The 21,448-nt window shown below is 37.1% G+C and overlaps 1 protein-coding gene across 1 annotated transcript in view; it reads right to left on the minus strand.

Annotated features, from left to right (window-relative positions):
• Positions 1-21,448, minus strand: part of MAN1A2 (mannosidase alpha class 1A member 2) — a 225,585-nt gene that overhangs the window by 90,575 nt on the left and 113,562 nt on the right. The window contains exons 4-5 of the mRNA XM_027866720.1: positions 19,235-19,353; positions 10,860-10,940 (exon numbers count right to left, since the gene is read on the minus strand). Coding sequence (XP_027722521.1) covers positions 10,860-10,940; positions 19,235-19,353 — 200 coding nt within the window. The remainder of the gene's footprint in view (positions 1-10,859; positions 10,941-19,234; positions 19,354-21,448) is intronic.

A 21,448-nucleotide genomic window follows, 5' to 3' on the forward strand; every position in this document is an offset into this window, starting at 1 on the left:
CTGAACCAAGGCACTAACAAATTTGTTGCACATACGAAAAACACCACTCAGTTGCTGTTATTTTTCATACTGTTATTATACCCTAGATCAAGGGTTCTTAACCTTTTTGTGTGATATGAACCCCTTTGGCAGTCTGGTGAAGACTTGGACCCCATTTCAAAATCATACTTTTAAATGCATTTAAATTAACAAAATAGAAATGCAAAAAAAGCAATTATATTGAAAATATCATGATTAAAAATTTTAAAACCACAAGTTCATAGACTCTAGGTTAAGAATTCCTGCTCTAATTGAAAGGAAAGAAATAAGATCTCAAGGAAGTACCTACCAGCTGAACCAGGACTTAATTACCCTCAGAAGCAGTTGCCCAAAGTAAAAAGAAGCTTCCCAATCTGAATCCAATTGTTTGCAGTTTAGTTCCAGAAAGTCATGGACATACACAGAAATGTGGGAGCTGCCATGAATTTTCCTCTTTCTAGAGACATGTATATACATACACACACACATGTATGTGCGTTTGCATGTGTGTATGGTGGGCCAGGAAAATGAACACTCTGCAATAAATACAACTTAGGCAGAGCTCCAAGCTGATAACCATTTATTAAAGAAACTTCCCCCCGAGTCAATGAATGGAACCTCAGATTTTCCTCAGCATCTGGGAAGCTTCCTTCCCCAGGGCATTAGTTTTATCAAGTTTGATATCCAGATGAGGCAAAGTAAAATTCAGAATTTCATTGGCTGACAGGCCCATACCCTGCCTTGTGAAAGGGCTGACAAGGGCTGGCAGATGGTCATGATGCCAAAGTATCTATATCGTCATAGGACAGACAAGGCAAGGGAGCCAAATAAGAGCTGTTTTCGAGAGACAGCGGAGAGGGGACTTTCCATATTATCAAGTTATCTCCAACACATAAAGCTTGACCATGATGATTAGGCAAAAAGGGTGGAGGTCCACAGGGTGGAAGTCCTCCAATTAGTTCCCTCTAGTTAAGCAAGTGAATTTTATAATAAGCAAGTGAACTTAGAACTTGTAGTTTAAAATTTGGGGGCTTAATACAAGAAAGGATCTATCTAACCTAATCTAATTATCCTTAAACATGAGATATATAAGTATAAGAGAAATAATCACTACACCTACGGAATGACACTACAATGAATAAAGCTGACTAGAATAAAACAGGAGTTAAATTAATCATCTGGCATTCCCCCCTTCGATGGAAAGACTGACTCATCTTTCTATGGATCATCACAATCTATGGATCGGCACAGAGGGCAGTCTTCTATGGGCAACACATAAACCAGAGTCCCCTGTGGAGACCTGGGGATGTCCGTTTTTATCTCAGTAGAGGTTCGGACGTCGCAGGTCTTCTTGTGCTCCCTTGGAGCAGTTTCTCAAGGAATAGCTCTCAGTTGATGGCAACCTAAAAGGGGCTTCTTCCTTCAGATTATCTTCTCAGGTTCCAAGAGCGTGTAGAAAGACTTCATACAAATTCAATATAAAACAGAGCTATAGGAAGAACCATCACATTATAATTTATCTGAAACTTCAGATAATCTCAATTGTTATATCATAAGGGCCTGAACTGGAACAGAGTCTCTTTCTCTCTTAAAATTAACAGACAGTTGCTTTAAACAATTTCACTTTCTTCACAATCATCAATGCAATTTTACATGTAAAATTCTTAATCCATCAAATTTTGAAAATTGTGTCACAGCTCTCACTCAGTCAAACCCCTTATGCACGTATTATTATCATATTAACATAATGAAAGGGTGTTGTAGGATAATCTCCTAATGCAGTCCTTTATTCCTCTGGAAATCTCTCCTCTTGGGTATTCTGAAACGGGTGGAGTTTCAGAGCAGCTTCTAGTAGATTTGCTTCTCAGGTTCAGGTCATTTGCAACGATCCCCTTCTCAGTTATTGGCAAAGTAAACTTAATGGATCTTAATACAATTCAATTTCCTTTGCCAATAACCAGGTCAGGTGATGAGGGCTAGTTCAAACCTTATACGCTCTAATAAGAGCATCAAATTAGAAACCTCTAAACTAGAGAATTTTGTAGGTGAGCAAATTCAAAGAACTGAAAAATTAGAATTCTTGGCATATATATAATTATCTAATCCTGTTATGAAAACTAAGTTTTCTCTAAAACAAAAACTCATTCTACTTAGAAGGATGAGAACCCATCTCTGTCCCATCCACCCACCTGGCCAGGAAGATAGGACTGTTAAAGAAGTAATAACTGAACACTTTGAAAAGAAAATGACCTCTAATACAAAAATGAATTAATTCAAAAGTTGCCAAATTAACTTCAATTGTAACAAAAGGTTCTCGGATGAGGTGTACAAATACACTGAGTTATCAATTACAAAACAGTGCATATCAAATGAGTTGTTAAATAATAAAACATTTTCAGTTACCAACCATGTTCAAAACGAATAACCCTGAGTAAATTTGGCTATCTCTTTAAGGCAAAACAAGATAGACCACAAGTCTGATTCCCACAAAAGGCACTCAGACACAGAAGAATCTAATCCTAACAACAAAGGAGACAGTTATGCAGCAAACGCTGAACACATGCATGCCAATGGTGCTTCAAGTAGTTATAGCTCTCTAAAACAAAACGGGCTCATCTTAACTCCCAGTGAAAGTTATCTCCTGTTTGGCCAGTCAATGGCAAAGCTGCAAAAGCACTGGACTGGGATCAGGAGGTTTGTATCTACTATAGAACAAAGACTGATGAATATGGAATCAGAGGATCCAAGTTCAAATATCAACTCTGCCACTGATTACCTATATGATCTTGGGCAATCTGTCCCGGCTATCATATTATTCACCCAGTCATAGCCTGACTTCTTCTACCTAGAATACTAGAAAAATGCCCCAAATCCCTTGGAGACTTAAATCTACTCAGCTTTATAACTATGGCCCAACCTCTATTGACTGGTGAGTAAATACATACAAACTCAACCTTCTCACTCTTTCTACAGCAGGGCCTAGCTGAAATTATACTTCACATCTCACAACTGTCCACCACCCACCATCTTAGCCTTTGCCTGGTCATTTAGCACATACTCCTTTTTCTTATTTCCATTTCTTACTCTTACACTCAATAATCAAATCAATAACACTAAACTACAATGGTTTCTAGAAAGGATCAATCAATTTGTGCGACTCCTAAGACCACCATCCCTTCCTTGGACTACTACTCCAACATATATGCCATCCCCCCTTTTGGAAGGTAAGCTTTGTATCCCTAGCCTTAGCACAGTTCCTGGCAAAGGGAAAATCTTAAATAAGTGTTCTTCTTTTACTCATTCATTCATTTGGTCAGACATTTAACCTCTATGGACCTCAGTCTCCTCATTTGCAAAAGGCAATGACCTCTAAAGTCCCTTTGAGGCCTAAACTTCTGTGATCCTGTAATCCTTAATCTGACACTTTTTAAGTCAAGTCAAAAAACATGTGACTGTCTTTCTGAGCCTCAGTTTTTTTATTTATAAAAAAGGAAGATAGTAGAATATGAATGATGTTTCTCTCCCGGAGAGTGAAACTAGGGAGACAAGACTATGACAAATACCTGAACAAAATACACAATTTTTAATGTATTCGATATTATTCTGTGAAGGAAAAGCTTCCTTTTAAAATTTTTTTTCATCTTTACAGTGACTCAGTAAGAATAGTTACTTCAATCAGTAAAAGAAGTGTTCTTCCTATAAAGAACTGGATTTTGATGAAAGTGAGTCTATTAGCATCCAATATATAAATTTTTCTTTAACAAATTAGATACCAGTACAATTTAAATTGCATCAATCTAAAATGCACACTTTCCCAATAACTATGCAAGTTTTTTTTTTTAATGTTAAGCTCATTTACACCCCAAGCTGTCAACAACCAATTCACTTACTTCAACAAGCTTAAAAAAGTCAAATAAAGGGAAAACACCACCCCTGGTTTAACAAGGCTAGATCAATCACTCCATCCTGATACCCAGTCTTCTTTAATTCAGTCCTCTTTTCTGGGAACACTGGTCCAATAATTCCATAAAATACCGTTTTTCTAAAGTAGCTCTTTTCCTCATTTCTTAATCTTTTTTTTCAGATAAAGAATCTCAGAAATTTTGAGTTGCAGGGCACTTCAGTGTCCACCTACTCAGACCCATCCATAGCTAAAGAATCCTGACAACAGCATACATAATTGGTGGCTGACCACTTAGCCTCTGCTTGAAAACCTTCAATGAAATGCAGCCAGCACCCTTTATTTCAATCATCCCACTTGTGGAAGAGTTCTCAATGGGAAGGTGTCTTTACTGACATCAAGCTTTAACTGGCCTCTCTCCAGCTTCTCCCTGGTATTCCTGCTTCTGTCCTCTGGGGTCATCCTGAACAAATCAAATCTCTCTTCAAGGGGACAATCCTTCAGATACTTGAAGACAGTGATCATGTTCCCCCATAGGCACTGAAGGGGAGAATTAAGTCAATTTAAAAGCAGATCCTTCATTTACAAAACTGGAGAAAAACAGTATGATGGTGGGGGGTGGGGGTGAGGTGGTTTACTGGAGATCACGTTTTACAAGGGAAATACAGAAGGAAGATTTTCTGCAGGCTTTGGTAGAGAATTTGGCTCTTAATCTATTTATTGCTTCAAATCAATACCTCTGTGTAGATGGTCTGACAGAAAAGATCAGCTAAATCTAACAAAGATTAGTAAATAATTGAGACTTTTAGGTCGAAAAGATTTCTTTCTATTGTACTTGCAATTTACAACCACAAGATCTTACTAAGGATCGTCTTGCGCAAAGGCAATAGTGTATATTAGTGCTCTAGTGAAGGGTCATTTTTTATTATTATCTGTGACCAAGGTATTAAATATGCCAAAGTACCATTTCTCTATTTTATCTGACAGATTTCAGAGTGCATTTATCCACAGAAATTATGTTGTTATCTTATCCAGGAAGGGATGCCACTTTGATAGCTATTATAAAAATGAGAAGAGACAACTGAAATGCCTTCTATTTAGGGCAAGGATCAGTAAACATAATAAATCACTGAGGTTTTTTATCCTGTGAATATTTAATATAAATAGCCTTGTTCTGGAAGAAAATGATAAAACTTCCCATTTATAGTATAAATACATCAAAAATAGACAAGAACATTTTGTTAGGGTGGTATATAGCCCTCATTTACTTTCCTGCCCTAGAAAGTATAATTGATATAAATTTTTCCTTAGTCTTAACATATAACTTGCTTCCCTTAAAAAATAGCAATTTACCATGGTGTAAATTACAATTTGATTCTAGGCTTGTACAAGATATGAGAATTTGCTGCTGATCCAACTCTAGAATTATGTCATTCACATAATTCTGTTGGTTCTTGTATGCTTTTAGGGCCTCTTTATTTGCTCTCCAAAGCCAGAAACTATTCATAGCTTCTGATACAAAATACCAAGAGGAAAAGTAAACATACTGTGAATTGCCATTTTAAAAGAAAAGATGGAAAGAAGAAAGTTTATTTAGCTCTTAATACCTCAACACATAGTTCACTTTACTAAATAGATCTTCTCTAGTCCCCAAGCCCCAAGATTTCAGTGATCCACACAGAGCTACCACACAAATAAACTCCCTCTACCAGTGCAAATCAGCAATTGCTCAGAACCTTCTACTTGAAGATGATGAAAGGTTAAGTGGCCTTCCTAGAATGATAAAGTCAGCATACCTGGTCAGAGGTGGGACTCAAGGTAACCAGACCCCAAGGCTATCTATCCCACAATGCCTCTCAATTATGTCAATTACATGCTTAAAAATAATTAGTGTTTCTCAAACAAATCATTCCAATCCCCTGGGAAAGTATGGATGGCGAACAGTAGTAATGATGCTCCTGTCATTACTGTGCACTGCTGAAGTGCAACTTTTACTTATGTCATTAATAACCCTCACTTCAATCATTTGATGGGAATCAGACATAAAAGACCCAGTGCCTACAAACCTTTTCACAATCCCTTCACAATCTACGTTTTGTAAATGAACCAGTAAAGCACAGCACCTTAGCAGCCTTTTCCGGTATCCTAAAAAAAGTCTAACTTTTAAGAGCAAATAACTCTTGTTTTAAAAAGAAGGCCTGATAATACCTAGCGCAGTGCTTGGCACTTAGTATGTACTTAATAAATATTGATCTGAATTTCTTATAAATTCTGAATAAAGCTTTTTTAGGTTAAAAACACTGCTGTTGTTCAATGACTCTCCTTAACTGCATTTGGGATTTCCCTGGCAAAGATATTGAAATGGTTTGCCATCTCCTTCTCCAGCTCATTTTACAGATGAAGAAACTGAGGCAAAAAGGGTTTAAGTGACTTGCCCAAGGGTCACACAGCTATTAAGTGTCTGAGGCCAGATTTGAACTCATGAAGATGAGTCTTCCTGATGCTAAGCTCAGCACTGTATGTCCTGTAGTGCGACCTAGCTCCCCTAAAAACATTAAAAGGGGTCATATTCTAACTTAAAGGCTATTTGAGGTCAGATCATCCTCCAATGTAGATTATTCACTCCAAGCAACCTAGGGTCATGTAAGTACAAGCTTTATGTTGCTTGCACATACATGACTTTCTCATTCCTGCCTCCACATTGTCTTTTCTCTGAGCAGATTCACCCTGCTTTTCTGCCTTCTTAATTTTCTTCAAAACTAAGTCAAACATCTCTTTCCAGAAAATTCCTCATTGACTAATCCTACCTTATTCTATAGTCTTCTCCTCCAAACTGTTTCTGTATTTATGTACCAAGTTTTGTCAAAATCTCATTACAAAGACTATTATCACCAAAAAAAGTGTTTGCAAATGGATCCTAACAGCAGGGCTCCATTGCTTGAATTATTCAACCTTTATTCACATTTTGTGTGGTCCATATTTTTGAAAAAAACATTCCCTATAACAAAAATGCCTCAGTGTATGATATTATGTACTGCAAAAACTGAAAAGGAGAAGAGGACTAAGTTTAAGCCACCAATGGTCATCAAACTGGACAAGTTCTAAAAATTCTCTCTAAAACAGTCTGATGCATGACCATCTCTACAAAATCCTTGACTAGTGATTATTTAGGCTATTTGAACACCTCACATTTAAAGCCCTTTACAACCTGGGTCCACTCTACCTTTCCAACCTTACTATATATTACTCCCTCCCACACCCTCTTTGGTCTAGTCCAATCCTGTTCCACACATGACACTGTCTTGCATCTCTGCACTTTTGCAATGGCTGCCACAAATACTTGGAATGAATTCTCCTCATTTCTGTGACTTAAAATAACAATCCCTTCAAAACTCAACTCCAGCACCACCTTCTACATGGGGCTTTGCCTGATTCCCCCAGTCACTCACGGCTTCCTCCTGAAAACTACACTGAATCTGTTGTCCATATACCCACTTCACATGTTATCTTGCCTCAACAGAACATATGCTCCTCAAAGACAGGGATTATTTCATTTCTGTCTTTTCATCTCCAAATAGTGCCTTAATGAAAAAAATATATCAGACAGTGCTTTTAACACTATAATGCACTATCAGTATATAAATAGTTATTAAAATGCTACTTATTCTAAGAGAGTATCATGAAGAATACTTAATGAGAATAATGTGATACTTTTTAAAAACTGGGAAACCGAACGCTCCACTAAAAGTCCCACATCAATGTCTTTTCCAGTGATGGGGGTGACAGAGGTTCTAGAAATCTAGAAAATCTAGGCACCAACAACATGGGCAAAGGGAAACAGAAGCACCCAATAGCCACATTTGAGGTGCTTCACACATACAACCTCATCTGACAGAGAATCAGACAGGAGTCAGAAGACTACTTCTGGTCCCATCCATCCCCTGTGAGGTGCCTGGCATGGTGTGAGTGCCGCGGCCTCTCTGCGGCTCGACTTCCTCACTGGAGGAGCAGCAGGAATGGTTGTTCTGACAGCTTCTAGGCCTGCCAAGATCAGGTGAGATGACCTGGGGGGACCTGCAGAGGTGCCACAAAAAGGCAAGTCATTGGTAAGCCCCTGGTCTAAAAAGCACTTCCCTACTGACACAACCCCTCTCCTTCCAAATGTGGGCAGCTGTTCCCTTCCTAAAGTTTCTCCTTGTCCACTGAGTTGGAAAAAATCTCTGAAGCTCTCAAAGCAAACCCAGATTGTTTCCTTCTTTAGACTTGTATCCCTAGGGCCAAGCACAGTGCCTAGACAAAAGGAGGCTCTTATTAAGTATGTAGATTGATCAGCAATACTCTGTATTATCCTATATGCCCATGGTGGTGATGGTGATGGTGTTTAATTGTGTCCAACTCTACATGAACCTATGGACCATTTTGACCAAGGGGTTTTCTTGGAAAAGCTACTGAAGTGGTTTGTTATTTCCTTCTCCAGTAGATTAAGGCAAACAGAGGTTAAGTGACTTGCCCAGGGTCACACAGCTAGTAAGTATCTAAGGCCACATTTGAACTCAGGACTTCCTGACTTCAAACCCAGCACTTAACTCTTACTAAATTCTAAGTTCCTAAAGGGCAGGATCTGTATTTATTTTGTCACAAAAGCCCAGATTACAGCAGATTACCTAGTTTAAGAAATGAATGCCTTTAATGTAAATGAGAGATATGGCTCACAAGCCAAGAGGAGGAAAGCGTCAGCCTGCCTGCTTCCCTCTTTTTTTGTTTTGCTTGGGATTTTTCTTAGCCATTAGCTACTGCCTCAGATTGTAGGGGTAGGTGCTGTGACCCTTACCTTCTTCTCCCTCCCAGTCTCTCCATGTTCCCTTCCTATGTCTCCAGCCAAGCCATGTGGTTTGCCATTCCATACCCCAAATAAAAGGGCCTATTGCTTTCAGCACTGGTTGGCTCTTGTGATGTTTCTGAAAAGACCCTTTAAGCAACAAACCTCAATAGATACATTTTTAAAATGCAAATCAATACATAATATTACAAATACTTATTAAACTAATTGTAAAGTTTTTTTCTTATTTTTCCTCAAATTTTCTACTTAAATTAGATCATAATCACTAGGAGGAATATCGATTTCTGATAATCATGACACACTTTTAGTTACCAACAGAAAAATATAACTGGCTACCCTTTCTAGTACTCATTTCACTTTCACTCCTACCCCCCCCAACCCCATCACGGTGGGGAAATGCTAACACTCCTTCCTCCCCACTGCCACTTTCTGACTCTACCACCAACACTGTGCAATCAATCTCTCCTCCTCTGAGGTTCATGCTATCCATACATAGATCACCCAGTCTAGATCCTGGTGGCCATTATTTATGAATCCCCAAGACATTCTCCTTTCTTTCTCACTAAGTTCAGTGCCTGGCTACCAGTCTCTCTCATCGAGGCACACCTAGATACATAGGGATATTCCCTTCAGCCTACTCTAACATCTTTGTCCCTCAATCCAGTCAATCCCCTTGATGTATTCCCCCATTCCACCTCAGCTACACACAGTCATACCCTTGATACTGCCATCACCCCCAAGTATTCTACTTACATGTTGATGAACTCTCAAAACCCTTCATCTAATCAAATCTTTTAACATTCCACTTTCACCTAGGCCTTACTACCACTACCACTATTCTTCAATTTTACCATAATATCCTTCTACCTCCTGGTTCGTGCTCAGGCCATCGCCCCTGTACTGGCTACACTCTCCTTCATACCCTTCCTTGACCTCTTGGTGAATTAGTCCAACAGCATACTACTATCTGCACTTGGCTACACCTGGATAGGAACTTGACCCCTTACTGTATCACCAAGCACACTGTGACAAACTCCCAAACTTACATCACTCTCACCATCTGCCTCATTCTTTTCTATCTGCATGCTGCTGAATACAACCTGGAGAAAATTACAGAGCCATGTTGATTCGGCTCACTAATAATCTAATGTATAATCTCAACTGGACTGCACTGCAGCAAAGCAATCCTTTTAGGCCTCCCAAATCAACTCACTATCTCATTCACAGGATTCTAAAGGGAACAGGAAGCCACTTGGGTTGACTGAAGAGTTGGCTGGACAGAAACAATTGGTATAATTGGTTGACAGAGGAGTGATATGGTTAGACTTGCACATTAAGAATATCACTCTGACATTCCTGTGGAGAATGGAATGAAGAGGGTGAGAAAGTAAAGGCAGGGAGACTAAATTACTAAGTTACAGTAGTAGAGAGAGATGAAAAGAGCACCATTTAGGGTAGAGGTGTTATGAGAGAAGAGAAAGTAAAATATAAGAGATATAGGGAAGCAGAATTAGTAGGATCGGAAAACTGACTAGATGTGGAGAGTGACACATGGCTCTTAGGTTGTAAGCCTAGTAGACTGAAATAATGGTGGTGGCCTTGATAGATATAGGGAAATTCTGAGGAATGATGGAGTTAGGGAGAAACATAATGAATTATACTTTGAACATAATGAGTTTGAGCTATCTCTAGGACACACTAGTAAAGAAATCTACCCTAGTAGCTGGTGAAATATGATTGAAACTCAAAAGAAAGATGAGAGAGGGACTTTTGAATTATCTGCACAGAGAAGAAACACTTTTTTCAAATACTATTATATTGTAACAAATATTGAAATACAACACTAAATCTCTCTGACTAATTTATCTACTTCTTATGAAGACCCACAAAAGGAAAAAAAAAATCACTATCTTATTTTTCTTACTTATGAAATATTTTCATGAGAACAACTCTCCCTCAAATATTCAGTCCTTTAGCAATCATTCTAATTGGGCAATGTATCTAACATATCAAAAACTGCTTTCTTTTCAGAACCTGTTGGTAAATATTTTATTTAAAGTAAAAATTTTATTTAAAGTGGCAAAATGACATGTTTTTTACCTCCTGTCCTGAAAGGTAATATGCTGCAAGAAGTCCTCCAATGAAACGAATATTGACCTCAAATACAGACACCTCTGAATTCTGTGAAGACAAAAAGAATAAAAATAAATAACTTTCCAGGCTCTATAAAAAAAAATATTTCAAAGCAATAAAAAGGTGAGAAAGCTATTCCTTTGTGAAAACAATAATACTGAAAAACTTCTGCCAAGGGCATATAGTAGGTCTGAGTAATGTATTTACCAACCCTGAAAGGAAAAATAATAAAGAAAACCACCCCAAGAAAACTATACCACCCAAAGAAAAAATAACAAAATCAACTTTCATTTAACCTTATGATTTGACAAATCAAAGAAAATGGCAAAACAATACACATATACCTATTTCTACCACCAGGTTCTGGTTGTTCAGACTCTGGCATTCTACACTTTCCAAACACATCATCATTTTCTGGGATTCTACTGTCTTAATGAGATGGATCTAAGGATTTTGTGCTCACTACTACACAGGTCCATACTTTTTACTTTGAGGAGGAAAAAAAGAATGGCACCAAAAGGAGGTCTATGAGGATGTAGCAGAGGGCAACAAAGTGTTTGTCTAGCCTAATTCACAAGGCTGGTCCCACTTAGCCTCAATTTTTATGAGAAACACAGAAACAATTGGTATATATTTTTGATGTGCTGCATGGTTACACATGTGAATAAATCAAAGGAAACACTACCCATGTTTCTCTGCCTATAATGCAGTGGCCACTGTCAGGTTATAATAAAACAAGTGGGGAACGTGCTGCATCATAGAACATGTATGACAATATAGTCTCTAACACACTTTAGTTAAAACCTGTTCTGCCTTCCATAAGACAAGAAGAGCAAGATAGAAGAACCTGAACAAAATAAGGAGAAAGAAACTGTAGATATGATTTGGAGAAGTTTGAACTAATAAAGAAGCCCCAAGACTAAATTTAGGAAAAACTGAAGAAAATTCCAAGGAAAACAATCTCTGTGTCAAGATACTGGTACAGTTCCTACTTTAGGGTTCTATAAAGTAAGGCTAAAAGAAAGAAACAGGATATAAAATGACTGAGGAGAATCAAGAAGTAAGGACCTTAAATGGAAGACTCAAAAAAGAAAATGAGAAGGTAACTGGCAAGACAAGGCAATGTAAGTGAAAAAAGGTAACAACACAAGGGAAGTCAAGCAAAGTGATGGAAAACAGTGGTGAGTAGAGCACATCAGAAAAACAGATCAGAAGACATGCCAAGACCAAGGCCAAAGGGCTGAAGGAGTGTACCTAGGGAATTGTTAAGACTTAGAAAAGGAAAGTGAGGGGTGATTATTAAGAGGTCATAATGGATCTGGGGGGAAAAAATTTAACCCAAGGATTAAAGTTGAAGTACAAGTAATTTTTTTTAAGGCTGAAAATCCCAACCATGCAAAAGTAACGATATGTGTGCACAGTAACTTGCATCAAGACTGAAGATGACATATATTGATCCTAAAAGACTGTGGACTGATCTCCCTATAAAAGAAGGTGAAGGGAGACTCAAGGAACTTGTCTCCACATTCTAGGTTTTAGGGATAATGAAGCATTCCTAATAGAATCAGAAGTGAGACTTCAATAGGGAAAAAGCACAGCAAGAATGTCTTGATACTTGAAAGGAAAGTTGAGGGGAAACAGAAAGATAAGGACAGTTGTATACTTAGAACTCAAAAAGAGATAAGGTTCTTCCTGAAGAGGGAGAAAGTGGCACAGTACAGCCACAGAACTGATGAGATGACAGGTCATCCAGCAGCACGTGAGGACCTTGCTCTGAGGCAGACGGTCTTTTTTGGTTTGTTTCTTCTTTCCGTCTTCCTGGAGCAAGTATCAAAAACGTAAGAGAACATCCCAAGATTTATCACAATGAAAGAAAAGCTCATGGAGTTAGAGGCAGCCATTGTGGTGGCTTCTCTCAGAGTCTTCTCTCAATCTGAGGACCTTGCTTCCGACAGCCCGGCTCTCCATCTTCTCATTAGGCCTAGGGAAGCTTTCTATTTCCTAGCCACTCTTAGAGTTTCCCCTATTCACCATCATGTTTGAGGCAAAGCTGGTCCAGGGCTCCATCCTCAAGAAGGTGCTAGAGACGCTAAAAGACTTCCATCACTAAGGCCTGCAGGACATCAGTTCAGGCAAGGTACACTTGTAGAGCATGGACTCATTAAAACTCAAAATTGTATGGAAGTGATTGTTGAAAACTAAAAATAAATTAATTTAAAAAATTAAGAAAAGTACAAAGGTAGATCTTAATACTATTATCCTAGACCATGCTATACTGAGAAATTCTATTTTAGATGCTTTTATGTCAACAAATTCCTGTGGTAATTCTAACAGAAAAGAGGGTGTGTTTTCAATTTAAATAAAATTATATGGTAAGTGAGCTCTTCACAGAGTAGTACCTTCAAATAGGTCCCTGCTGAGATGCAAAAATGTACATGGATTTTCAGCCTTAGCAAAAGTTAATGTAAAAATTGTTAATGTTTTTATTTTTCACTCTGGAACTATTGAATATAAAGCATTATGAAAATAGAGATAAAGGATGTAATTTCCACACACTCAAAACCTCTCTCCTCCTACCCCACCCCCAAAATGGAAGACAACTATCGCTTCTGGTGGTTCACATGAAGAAAAATGATGATGCCACTGCTAAAGATTACAAAGTTCTGGGTAAGAAAATGAAGGTAAGAGTGACAGGTTTGGTTTTCTTCATTGCTGAAGAATGAAGGCTAGGAATACAGAATAGAAAGTTTCATTTGAGATGGAAACAGATAGCTGAGAAGGTGGTGTCTGAGAATGGAACTTGGACTTTTGAACCACAGCATAAAATACAAAGATTCCTGACCAGAGATTAAATCTACCTAAAGAAGGCGAGCTAGCAAGAATATTTGATAGGTGTCATTTAAATCTAATTTGAAAGACTTTAAATGAAAAAAGATAGTGAAGGAGTAAAAAAGCTTATGAAGATTTAAACACTTTCCCCTCCCCCATCTAAACAGCATAGAGAATAGCTATAATTAAGGAAGAAAAGCAATTGAAACAGGTGGAAATTCCTAAGAAACAAAAACCTATGGCCTCAATTTTTTGTACATTAAATCATAAAGTTTAAACAACAAACAAGGGGCACAAAAGAGCAAATTTGACCTCACAGGTACCACTAAAGACTTAGTGGGATGGAATTCATGACTGAACCACATTCTGGATAAGTATAAGTTATTTAAAATAACTGACTGGTGGTGGTAATAGCGAACATTTATACAGCGTCTCTGTGCCAGGTACTGTGCTAAGTACTTTTTACAAAAATTATCTCATTTGATCCTCATAGCAACTCTACAAGGTAGGTACTATTATTAATTCCATTTTACAGATGGGGAAACCGAGAAAGACAGAAGTTAAGTGACTTGCCCACCCGTCACACAGATAATAAGAGTCTAATGCTGCATTTGAACTCAGGTCTTCCTGACTTCCGTTTCAGCACTCTATCCACTATGCCACCTAGCTGCCTCTGCAAGATAGGTAAAAGGAATGTGAGATAACACTGTATATTAAGAACGTATATTCCCGGGGGCAGCTAGGTGGTGCAGTGAATAGAGCACTGGCGCTAAAGTCAGGAGGACCTGAGTTCAAATCCAACCTCAGACCAAACACTTGATACTTATTAGCTGTGTGACCTGGGCAAGTCACTTAACCCCAATTGCCTTTAAAAAAAAAAATGTATATTCCCATAAGGAAATCCAGAAGTAGAAAGCAGGGAGCATTAGGATGTATAGAAAGTATACTTTACTTTCTCTTTATCCCTTTTTTCCCCAGTACGTATACACAGTAAACACTTAATGAAAGTTTGATGAAAAATGACAATTGTTAAATATCAAATATTTTTTGCTGGGAAAAAGCAAAGTTTGATTCTTGTATAGAAAGTGAAAAAGGATCAATGCCTACAAACAAGATCACTGTTGCTAGGAAAAGCAAACTGCTAGGGCTATTTGCCTAAATATGATCCTGAGTCTCAACTTACGTCAGTTAATATGGGTTTACAATTAACTATCCCACCTTAAATCTTCTGAATGGGTTCATGAAGCACAGAATCCTTATGGGGAACCTGGCAAGTCCTATACTAGACCACCTTGTCAGGAGAGGAAAGCAAAAGTATACTTTAATCTAGTTAGTCCTTAGCTTTCAAGAAAATTAAAATCGTTAGTTTACCAAATGAGATGTTTTACTTCACTAGCCACCTATTATAATAAGCTGTTTAGTTATTGGCACCTTGCCAACGTACAGAATACATCTGAAAATACACAGTAATCGCTCAAAAAGATCATGTTGTAATATTCAACGATGTTCTCAAACATTTCAACCTGTTGCTATGGTTGCTGGGTCTGTAACCAGGTGACAAGTCTGTACATTCAGTTTTCGAGCACTTTGCAATAATTTAATCAGGCTAACAGAACTAAGAGTTACTCAAGCATTTGAAAATTTTATTAAAAATTGTAAGAAAAAAGAAATTTTAATCTACAAAAATGGAATATAGAATCAAACTTATAACTATCTGCTTTGGAACTGATAATTATGTTTGTCTGGATGCCTAAATGGTTATATTGATCAAAAAACAGCCAATAATTTTTGGAAACGTCTACTTCCAAATCACCCACTTCATTCTAGGACACATGGACACGTGTCATGTAACTGTCAAATGTTTCAATATACTCGGTGGACTATCAGATTCTGTTAAAATTAGTTAATCTCTTGAAGTTTTTTAATGTTTCTAATATCTAAAAGCAAAAAGTAGGCATAAAAGAAGAAATAACTCTAAAATTAATGAAGGAAAATATTCTATAGTATTTAAAAGGGAAGGTGGTCAATTTGGTACCAGATATTAAGAACAGAATAATCTCTTCCAAAAGAAATGTATGATGGAAATAGTCCAAATCTTGTAGTATTTTCAGATATATCGATCTTATAATGAAGTACTGAAACTTTATACATATGCATATACATATATGTATATATAATACACATATACACACATGTACGTATATATATACATTGTGTATATACATATATTCACAGATAGACAGACAGATAGATAGATATAGACAGATAGACAGAGAGATGAGATAGATAGCTAAGTCCTTGCAGATCAACTAGTCAAACACCATATTAGGATTTAAATACATTTTCAAAATGTTCTAAGGAGGAAAGCAGAATGTTAGAAGCAACATCACTTCATACAGAGTGAGAAGCAGTGAAAGGAAAAAGTTTATAGAAAGCCTAGTGTTTAACAAATTAAGCCAGATCATCCCAAGTGTCTAAAGATGAAAGTGGAAGGACAACAAAAGAATGAAAAATGAAAACAATCTGCCAACACGTCAATAAGAAGATATTCTTCCAACAATGGCCATAGAACACTGGACACTAAAATCAAAGTCCCAGCAAGTGGTATGATAAACCAGAATTCAGACTAAAGTATCTATAACATCTAACCAATGAATCGTGAAAACAAACATAATAAAGTGATGACAGTCCTTCAAAATATTTGAAATCAGCAATTTCGTTTGCAATTCTCCCCCCGCTAGGTTACACATCTCCAATTTTTTTCAGCTGAAGCTTTTATGTTAGGGATTCTGACTCCCCTTATGATCCTCTAATTACCCTCCTTTGAATGTGCTACAGTTTGTCAACTTCCTTCCTAAAATGATACTCTGAACCAGGAGTCGGGAACCTGCAGCCTCTAGGCCGCATTTGTTCTGTAAAACTTGGACTCAGTCAAAAGGCCCCACCCAAAGAGTTAGAAGGCCACATGTGGCCTCGAAGCCCCAGGTTCCCCACCCCTGCTCTGAATTATAACACTCTACATGTGATCTGACCACAACAGAGTACAACAGTGCCTTGCTCTAAAATCAAGAGCTCTCAGTGTAAGGTCTATAAACTTTAAAATACATATATTTTTATAACTATACTTCAAAACAAATGATATCCTTCGTAATCCTATATATTTTATTTCACGCATTTAAAAACATTATTCTGAGAAGTGTTTCATAGGCTTCATCAGACTGCCAAGGGTTCCACGACACCTCTGCTAGAGACTCTATTTCCACTACTATAGCCTAAGATAGCATTGAGACAGGTATGGCAGGGTGGAGAGAGAGTCAGCCCAGGATTCAAGAAGTGCTGGGAAAACCACTTTAACCTCTAGATACTTTAATCCACTCTCTAAAACTAAGCTGTAGAAGAGTTGCCAGCCTGCATGAGTTCAAAGAATTTCTTTACCAGGAATTACCTACATTAATGAAACCACAGGTTTAGACCGAAAAAGAGAACATTAGCTTTTTGGGCTGCCATACTATATTAAGGTCCTTATTAAAGGAAGCTGGGGCTACAAAACACGGAGTGCTGGACTTGGAGTCAAAAAAGACCTGAGATCAAAACCCACCTCAGGATGTGACTTAGGCAAGTCACAACTTCTTTCAGCCTAAGTTTCTTTTTCTGTAAAATGGAGATAACAATAGCACCCACCTTGCAGGGCCGACACATATAAAGCACCTTAAAGTGCTACATAAATGCTACCTATCAGGCTATAATTACTCATAGTAGATCACATTTTCCCCATCCTCTAGCTGTACAGTCAATTTATATAGTTTATTCTTTGACAATGAAGCTTTAATAACTTAAAACTTCACGAAGACTTCTGGTACACTATATAACAAGAGGTCAAACTTAGTGATCTAAATTTGGAAGCCAACTGCACTGAAGTGATAGACTAAACCATGAAAGTGAACGAGATTTCTGAGAGTCCTTAGAGATAGGAGGGGAAGTAATGGAGCACACAAACTTAGAGAAAAAGACGACAAAGCTCAGAAAATATGAAACCACCATTGAGGTTGGAAAATCAAGGGCATACAGCACCACAGAAGCCTAAGGAAACAAGTTTAAGAAGGAGGGGGTGATCTTTAATGCCAAATATTTCAAAGATGTGAAGATGCTCACTGGAAAAAAAAAATGAATTGGCAAGCTAGAGGGCCTTGGTAACCTTCAAGGAAGCAGTTTCTATAAAGTACTAAGAGCTGAACTCATGTTGCAAGGGTTAAGTTTTAAAAAATAAAGTAGTGAATCTAAGTATTATTTAAATTTTATCAATTACTAAAAAGAGTGAAAAAGGATAATAGTTGGATTGGTTAAAGAAAGGCTGAGAGGATTCTCACCTATTCTATTCCACAACTTCCAGAGACAACTTTGATACATCTGGCCAGCCATATTCACACTAACTCACTGGAAAAATATGTCACTTATCTTTCAATGGTTAATACTCCCATTTTACACCCGAGTGATCGATATACATCTTCTTTCACTGGCAAAAGCCAATAACTATGCACTCTTCTTGGACTAAATTATTCCCTAAACCATACACCTCTCTCATACAAATATGCCTTCTTTTCTTTCTTTCTTTTTTTTTTTAAATTACAATCACTAGGAAGACTATAAGTTAATAGCTTCTACCATGTTGTGAAAGTGGCCTTCATTTTCACAAGGGAACGAGGGGAAAATAAGGAAAATATTGATTAAGCATGTTAAGAATGATCGGGGAAGGCTTTTAAATGACAGTTCACAGACCAAAAAAAGCTCTTTTTTTTTAACAGCCTAAAATATCTACAGTCAATATAATTTGCCCTTTGCAGGAATCCATTTCCATTCATATTACTTACAGAAATAATTACTACTTAACACAATCCTTAAGTATCTATTATTTGGGAGACACCAGGATTTTATACAATTAAAAAAAATATTGAAAAGAAATATAAAAATACCATAATGACAATGTACTCTTGTAGCTATTTTCACCCCAAAAAACATTCAAAGAATTAGTTCAGTAATTGAAGCTAAAAATAAAGGGGCAGTAAGAGTAATAATATTTATCAGGAAAACCAGAAAGGGCCTGTTACTTACATAAAATCTGAGAGACAAAGTTATATTCCTAATAGCAGAAAAAAAGGATTATTTCTAGTATTCATTACCAGTTGATATAATAGCTCATGCTTCTGAAGAGCTTCATAATCTACAAAGAGCTTTTCTCATAACAATCCTGTAAGGCAGGCAGAACAAGTATTATTATTCCCATTTTATAAATGAGAAATTAAGCCTCAGAAAAGTTAAGTAACTATCACATGACCACATGTTTATTCAAATGTCAGGGCCAAGGTGTAAATTTGGGCTTTTAGGCTATAAGACTAGTCTCCTTTCACTCTTTCACACTAACTTCCTATGGTGTTATATAAAACCACTTGAAATATGATTCTGTGGGTCTTTTCAAAGTTGCTTTAAAAGATCAGTAATCAATAGTATATACTTACCACACTAAAATCAAGATTGTGGTCAATCCACTCCTGTCCTTCTTTGAATTCGTCATGGAGTCCCATGATATAAAGAGTATCCAAAGCATCTACTATAGTAGCACCCATTTTAGAACTTCCTAGAGTTAAGAAAACAGAATTTCATAGTTAAGTATTCTTTTCATTAGTTGATTTTTTTTAAAAAAGGAAAATACTAAAAAAATTAAGTCTGACAGAGCACCTATAAAAGCATAAGGAAAGATAATCATCCATATCATTATTTCAGGAATAAAGATTCTAGTTAATTATCTTGACCCAAGTTTGAGCAATTTATCCTCACAGAAAACCAAGAAAGTAGAACCAGGGAAAAATTTTTAAATCTGTTGTTGCTGTTGTTGTTTTTAAGGGAAAGAGGTAGGGAAAGAAAGAGTCAGAGAAGGTTCAAATCAATTTTGTAACATTTAATATAATGGAAAATATCAATATTCTTCATAAAAAATAAAATTCAAAATGTCTTAGATGCTCTTGACATAAAGAATGAAAGTAATAATTCACAATTTTTCATCGGTTTCAATTCCCATTTCTATAGCACTTTACAATTTACAAAGCACTTTCCTCACAACAACCTTGAGAGGTCCTTAAGTAGCACAGATATTATTATTCTAATTTTTAGATAAGGTAACTTCAATTAAGAGTTGTTGAAAGGAATTCTATTATGACTAGAGGAATAACTAAGATTGAACAATCTGCGTCCAATATACCTTGGTTTGGCAACTAACACAACGACACTTAAGAAATTCTGATACAGAAAGGTAGTATCACTGAAAAATTATAATTTGGGCAAGGTTCTTATAATAGTGAGCTATTTTCCCCCACTGCATTTAATGATTTGCAAATTACTATATAACATCAAAGTTTACATACTAGCCATAACAATGGAAGTACTTGGAATCAAAGCCAAATGAAAAGTCAACAAATTAAAGCTAAAGTATATATGAAAATGTGTCACCTTCCATATGAAGTTTTTCATGACTCTCCTCCAGCTACCAGTGCCTTCGCCCAAAAATGATCTTGCATCTACTTGGTATATACATTTATACGTACATGTTGGCTCACCTCAGTAGAGTTCAAGCTCCTTGAGGTCGGAGATAGTTTCACTTTTAAGCCTAGCACACAATGCCTGGCACTTTGTAGATGCTTAATAAATACTTGGCAAGTGACTGATTAAGTCAGTGGAAAAGTGATTCAATTGTAAGTCAATTAAATTTCATAAGCCATATTAGATAACCAATCAGACGTATACTAGCAATCTTTAGGAAAACAATACAGACGTCCTAACAGTAGGTGGCACTGTAAGTTAAAATTAATGCTTAGTGTTCTTTGACCCTTTTTCTCAGCTAAAACCTACCTAAAATGCCTCAAAAAGTTCACTCAAACTTCTTAAAAACTCTAACGACGATATGAGCAACTGAATCTTAACAGAGAAAAATATCTCTAAGTACATTATTAAAAATTGTTAGAATATCTTCAAAATACATGTCTGCTTCAATATTTAACAACTGTCATTTAACAATTTTCATTCAGTGTTTACTATGTGCTAAGTGCTGGGAATACAAAGAAAGGCAAAAATATGGGCTCAGCTCTCAAGACATTCACATTAAAACAGGGGAGGCAACATGCAAGCAACCAAAGATTATCATATAACAGGAACTGGGAAACTATGGGTGAGAAACACACTCACAGAGACATTCCTGACTTACACCAAAACAGATTTCCATGAGACAGGTACAGCATTTCCCTAAACTCTTTCCTCAAACAAAGGACAAGGGATAGATAGCAGAGAAGATAATATAAACTCTACAGCTACCACCAACCTACCCCATGCCCAATGCTACTCTACCTAGTAAGGAGTGGTAGAGCTCAGACAAAGTTTACACATACAGCATATGACTGTATGTAGCGGGCCTCCCTAACTTCAGTTAGAGATCTCCTGGATTCTTAAATTTCCTATCCAGCTAGAAAACAGTCACATGATTGTCAACCAAATTATTCCCCCCTTCAGTAAAAGTTTTCACAGATGCTGTGTAAACAAACAACAGTAGGACACTATATAAAAAGAGAGGACACTGCTTCAGTAGTCAAGAGAACCGAGATCAGATGTGAGCTCTGCTACTGACTATGGCTTGCTAGAAAGAGGGATGCAGAAGGACTGCGGGGCTTAACAAAACTAGTGGA

This window comes from Vombatus ursinus, unplaced genomic scaffold (assembly GCF_900497805.2).
Source record: "Vombatus ursinus unplaced genomic scaffold, bare-nosed wombat genome assembly UNPS02014782.1, whole genome shotgun sequence".
Classification (NCBI taxonomy): domain Eukaryota; kingdom Metazoa; phylum Chordata; class Mammalia; order Diprotodontia; family Vombatidae; genus Vombatus; species Vombatus ursinus.